This window comes from Microtus oregoni, unplaced genomic scaffold (assembly GCF_018167655.1).
Source record: "Microtus oregoni isolate MIOR12 unplaced genomic scaffold, Mior012 000071F_ref0000514, whole genome shotgun sequence".
In the NCBI taxonomy this organism is placed as follows: Eukaryota; Metazoa; Chordata; class Mammalia; order Rodentia; family Cricetidae; genus Microtus; species Microtus oregoni.
The window spans coordinates 1,215,249-1,221,419 of record NW_024543978.1 but is presented as its reverse complement, the minus strand read 5'-3'; the positions used below and the strand labels follow the sequence as shown (position 1 = coordinate 1,221,419).

General features: G+C 46.1%; 1 protein-coding gene across 1 annotated transcript; it reads left to right on the top strand.

Annotated features, from left to right (window-relative positions):
• Positions 1-2,263: 2,263 nt before the first annotated feature.
• Positions 2,264-3,141, top strand: LOC121440819 (cofilin-1). The gene has a single exon (XM_041641761.1). The coding sequence runs from the start codon at positions 2,301-2,303 to the stop codon at positions 2,799-2,801; it is 501 nt and encodes a 166-aa protein (XP_041497695.1). The 5' UTR covers positions 2,264-2,300; the 3' UTR covers positions 2,802-3,141.
• Positions 3,142-6,171: the final 3,030 nt, after the last annotated feature.

Here is a 6,171-nt window from a genome sequence, read left to right as displayed (position 1 = left end):
CCGGCGCGGCGCGGCCCAACGGCGGGGCGCGGGCGCGGGGACGGCGACGCAGACGCGGGCGGGCGGCGAGGCGGGGTCGCGGCCTCCGCAGACGACGCGCCGGCCACCGCGGGCGCGCCGTTGGGGGAGGGAAACCGCTTAACACCACCAGAGCAGTGCGCCTGCGCAGTCCCGCCCACAACGGTAACCCCACCCCCTTTTGGCCACGCCCTCCGTTACCCGCCGCCCCCCCTGCCAACTGCCCGCCCGCTTGCCCCGCCCCCCCAGGTCCTGGGTGCCCTACACCTTTGTGCTCAGACCCTGGCCAGGTCAAGCCCCGTGTGGCCACGCCCAGTTTCGAGCCCTCCCTCTTAAGACACGCTCATTGGCCCAATGTCTGGCTCAGGCTCCTCCTCCCCCACCCCCCCACTGTCCAGGCGCTAGCTACTTGGTGCCAGCTCCTGCATGCATGCACCAGTTAACCCTGTGGACCCAATCATGCCCCTTCGTAGTCATGCTTCTGCAGTGCTATCACGCTCTTTACTGCGTCCAGTCTAGGCCTTGGAGTCCACCTACTTTGGGTGCTTTATGTGCAGTACCATGCCACATACACTCCAGTTTTTTTTTTTTTTTTTTTTTTTTTTAGTCAAGCTGAGGATTAGAGCTTGGGCCTCTTACCTGCTGAGCTACTACTCTTTTATACCCAGCAAAGATTGCATCACTGTATTCTATACCCAGTATCTTAGTTAGGGTTTCTATTGCTGTGGTAAAACAGCATGGCCAAAATCAGCTTATGGAGGAAAGGATTTAATTTCATGCTTCTAGATAACCATCAATGAGGGAGATCAGAGTAACTTAAGGGAACTGGGATCACCCACATCAATTGTCAATCAAGGAAGTGCACCACAGGCTTGCCCACAAAATTATAGCATCACCTCTAGTTCTATGCCTAGCAAAGCTATCTCTTGAGAAACAAAGATAAAGTAATCCTTCCTTTCCTATTTCTTGTTTCATTTTTTAAAACAAGATTGACACTGTACCTAGACTGGCCTCAAACTTAGTGTGATCCCCCTGCCTCACACTCTGGATACTGGCATTAGAGGCATGTGCTATCACACTTAACACAATGATGACTTTTTCTAATATATATATTTTTTAAAAATGTAAGCCAGGCAGTGGTGGCGCACACCTTTGATTCCAGCACTTGGGAGACAAAAGCAGGCAGATCTCTGTGAGTTCAAGGCCATCCTGGTCTACAGAGCTAGTTCCAGGACAGCCAGAGCTGCTACACAGAGAAACTCTGTCTTGAAAAAACAAAACAACAAAAAAAGTAAATGTAAATAGGGGTGGAATAGAGTTCAGTGATAGATGTATAAGGGCCCAGGTTTGATCTCTAGCACTGGAAGAAAAATGTTAAATAATCATCTATTGCTAGTAGACTTGTACTACAGGAGAAGTTAAGGCAATCCATATTGTATACTTGGATCTACACAACCCAAGAAAGACCTGGATAGGTTAAAAATGTTCAACAAAAGCCTTAAAGCAACCACTGACAAGAAAATGACAGAAAGAACGTGGGATTGTAGTGTAAAGAGGCATAAGAGGAAACAGTAGAAAGATGGGCACAGGAGAGAAATGTGGAATAAACAGATGGAAGGTTTATTTTCCAACACAAAACAGAAATGGCTTAAATGTGGAAAATCAGACTGGAGAGATGGCTCAGCAGCTTAAAGCACTTGTTGCTCTTGCAGAGGACCTGGGTTTGGTTCCTAGTACCTACATGATAGTTCATGTCATCCATAACTTGAGTTTTGGAAATCCAGTGCTCTCTTTAGAATCCCACAGGCACCAGGTATGCACATGGTGTATGTACTTCACATGCAGGCAAAACACATATGTGACTAAATCCAAAACCACTAAAGCAGTGATTACCAAGATGGACACAAAGCCAAGCCCTAGGGTGCCTATGTATAAAATCCTCTAGGCTGTTGTGTGATGGCACATGCCTTTAATTCCAGCATTTAGGTGCAGAGGCAGATGGATATCTATGAGTATGAGGCCCTCTGATCTCCATAACGAGTTCCATAGACCCTACCCCTCTAGGGACAGATGTGTCTTACATCTGTCATCTCAGCACTTAAGGTTGCAGGGAGGTTGTTAGGAATTTCAAGACAGCCTGGGTTACAGAGTTCCAGGTACGCTTGACTACAGAGTTAACTTTTCCCTCAAAAACAAAACAAAGAGTCAGTCGGATCCCGGTAGCAGCTGCGGCGGCTTAATTCTTCTGTAGCTCTCTCCATCTCCCTTTCGTTTCCGGAAACATGGCCTCTGGTGTGGCTGTCTCTGATGGTGTCATCAAGGTGTTCAATGACATGAAAGTGCGCAAGTCTTCGACGCCAGAAGAAGTGAAGAAACGCAAGAAGGCGGTGCTTTTCTGCCTGAGTGAGGACAAGAAGAACATCATCCTGGAGGAGGGCAAGGAGATCCTGGTAGGAGATGTGGGGCAGACTGTGGACGATCCCTACACCACCTTTGTCAAGATGCTGCCAGACAAGGACTGCCGCTACGCTCTCTATGATGCCACCTATGAGACCAAGGAGAGCAAGAAGGAGGACCTGGTGTTCATCTTCTGGGCCCCTGAGAGTGCACCCCTTAAGAGCAAAATGATCTACGCCAGCTCCAAGGATGCCATCAAGAAGAAGCTGACAGGAATCAAGCATGAATTACAAGCAAACTGCTACGAGGAGGTCAAGGACCGCTGCACCCTGGCAGAGAAACTAGGTGGCAGTGCCGTCATCTCCCTGGAGGGCAAGCCTTTGTGAGCCGCCTCCAGCCCCCTGCCTGGAGCATCTAGCAGCCCCAGACCTGCTCATGGGTGTTGCAGGCTGCCCCTTTCCTGCCAGACCTGAGGGGCTGGGGGGATCCCAGCAGGGGGAGGGTAATCCCTTCACCCCAGTTTCCAAATGTCCCCCCACCCCCTGGACCGTCCTTCTCCCTCCACCCTGACGGTTCTGGCCTTCCCAAACTGCTTTTGATCTTCTGATTCCTCTTGGGTTGAAGCAGACCAAGTCCCTTCCCAGGCACCCAGTTTGGGGGGAGCCTGACCTATTTTTTTTTTTAACGACACCCTACTCCTTATCCCCCCATCCCATGCTGCCAACTTCTAACCACAATAGTGACTCTGTGCTTGTCTGTTTAGTTCTGTGTGTAAATGAAATGTGGAAATGACCCTCCCTTGCCAGCTGGTTGCCCTCCCCTTCCCCTTGTTCTCAGCCACTCATGAAAGCAGGACCAGTAAGGGACCTTCAATTTAAAAAAAAAAACAAAAAACCAATAAAAAGGCTAATTAACAAAAAAAAAAGAAAGTAAAGGTTTGTTCACTCCAATTAGAGGGGCATCAGCAACAGACCTGTGAGACCAGCCCTCTCTCCATGAGGGAGTGTCCAATTTTGGGAGACTCTCACATGGTGGTGACAGCTGCTCTGCATCTGTACAGGAATGGTCATGTCAAGCTTAGGGAAAATAGTTATACTACACATTAAGATGCAGGGTGGAAACAACACCTGGTCTATGCAAACAATTCCATGGAATCTGTTAAAGAAAAAACCAGGAAACCCAACCAGGTTGCAGAATCCAAGAACATGGAAATACTAGTATATTTCTATATTCCAACAACAAACTTGTAGACGCTGAATTTAAATTCCATAACATGTATAACTTTTCAAAAATGCACTTAAGTATAAATCTAAAAATATGCATTAGGAACAGGATGTTGGAAGTTACTCTTAGAAACTGGAGATCTAGACAGTTACTGTAGAAAAACCCAATAGTATCCATACAGTCTTCCTGAAGTAATAGATCTGATGAATTTATTAAAACCCAGCAAATTTTGTTGTAGATACAAACTTTATTCTACATTTAATGGAAAGACAAACTTGAATAGCTATGAGTTTGGTAAGAGGCTGTCAGCAGGAAAGGTGCCTGCCAGCAAGTCTGATGACCTAAATTCAATCTCTAGGTTCCATCTGGCAGAAGGAAAAAACTAATTGCCACACTGGTCCTCTGACCGCCATACATGCCCAGGGTACATGCATACTGACAAACACTCACACCAAATAAATATATTTTATGTTTGATAAAAGACTGTGTAGCATTAGAGAAGAACTAGGTATGAGATCAAGGAAACAGCAGAGCTCTTAAGGCCCGTCTTCCACAGGCAGGACCAGTTGACTACAAAAGGTGCAAAACCAGCTCAGTGGAGAAAGAGTGGGCAGCGAAAGGGAATTGCTATGTCAACCTTGAGTCTTACCTCAAAAGGAAGACTGAAAGCTTCATTTATAGGAGAATGAAGGTAAGTCAGAGGTGGTGCCACTTGCCTTTTCAAGGAGGAGGAGGAAAGGGGAGAGAAGGGAAGGAGGAGGAGGAAGAAGAGGAGGAGGAAGAAGAAGAAGAAATAATAAAAGTGAAGGCAAACCCCTTCAGAACCTAGGGCTAGGTTCTTAGGCATGATATTGATATCCAGACCTACTTTTAAAAATAGTGAACTGGGGACTTAGAGATATGGCTCAATGGCTAAGAGCACATATTGCATTTCCACAGGACCTGAGTTTGGATCCCAGTATCTATGTCAGATGGCTCCAAAACACCCCTAACTCCAGCTTTAGGGGGGTCTGATGTCCTCTGGCCATGTCTGGTTTTCTACTGAAATGAGATGCACCAAGTGTGGTGGTTTTATTCTCAGTGTGAGATGACGTTGAGAAGGGCAAACAGCACCCAGACCTGTCGGGAGCTGTGAACCCCCAGATCCTGAATTTTCTTGTAAACAACTTGTTTTCCTCTGCTGTGAGACAGCCTGCAACTGCTCTGAGCACGAGACCCTCAGGAGTTCCTCATGGCGGGAGAGTGGTTTCTGGTGGGTTTGGCTGGGGCGTGGCTCAGTTAAGGATCCATATATAAGCGGCTCTGGTACACAGTAAAGGGGGCATTCTCTACCTGTGAGTCCTCTTGCCTGGTTCACGAACTGTATGGCAGCGCATAGAGTGCAGACGGGCGTGGTGCACCGCACAGAGCAGCAGGATAGAAGGATGGAGAAATAATCTGACATGAGAAGGAAAAAGGACTTCTCACCTCTGAGTGAGTAAAGCCTCTCTCTCACTGCTGGGCATACGTCACATTCCTTTAGCCCCAGCACTTGGGAGGCAAGTGGATCTCTGAGTTTGAAGCTAGCCTGGTCTACTACATAGGGTGTTCCAGGCTATCCAGAGCTACATAGTGAAACCCTGTCTAAAAAACAAAATAAGGAAACTTTGGTGACCGAGAATCAAGAATTCCAGCATCATAAATCACATTTGCTATGAAAGCAGCCAACATAGAGTAAACACTCCTTTCAGATAAGTGTTGTATGTTAAAGAAGTAATAACCCAGGGTTGAGGCTTGACTGTGTATGACCTTGGGCAGTGCCTCATTTCTTTCTAGAGAATCTTAAACAAAACTTTCCTCCATTAACTTTTCCCTCATCAGATGTACTCCAGACAGATGCCCCTCAGAAACCTAAGTGACATTACTAAGAAAGAGAATGACAGACCAATCTCACTCGTGAACATTGATGCAAAAATACTATATAAAATACTGGCAAGAACACATCAGAACCATCATCCACCATGATCAAGATGGCTTCATCCCAGAGATGCAAGGATGGTTCAACATATGTAAATCTGTCAACGTAATCCACCATATAAACAAGCTGAAAAATAAAAGCCACATGATCATCTCATTAGATGCCTAAATGCTTTTGACAAAATACAATATCCCTTCATGATAAAGGTCTTGGAGAGAGCAGGGATACAAGGAACATAATAAAGGAAATATACAGCAAGCCATCAGCCAACATCAAACTAAATGGAAAAAAACTCACAGCGATCCCACTGAAATCAGGAACAAGACAAGGTTGTCCACTCTCTCCATATCTATTCAATATAGTTCTTGATGTCCTAGGTAGAGCAATAAGACCCCAAAAGGAGATCAAGGGGATACAAATTGGAAAAGAAGAAGTCAAACTCTCACTGTTTGCTGATGATATGATAGTTTACATAAGTGATCCCAAAAATTCTACCAAGGAACTTCTACAGCTCATAAACACTTTTAGCAATGTAGCAGGATACAAGATTAAATCAAAAAAATCAGTAGCCCTCC

Bases quoted from the DNA above. Each gene is read 5' to 3' on its own strand.
- LOC121440819 (XM_041641761.1), top strand. From the start codon at position 2,301: ATGGCCTCTGGTGTGGCTGTCTCTGATGGTGTCATCAAGGTGTTCAAT.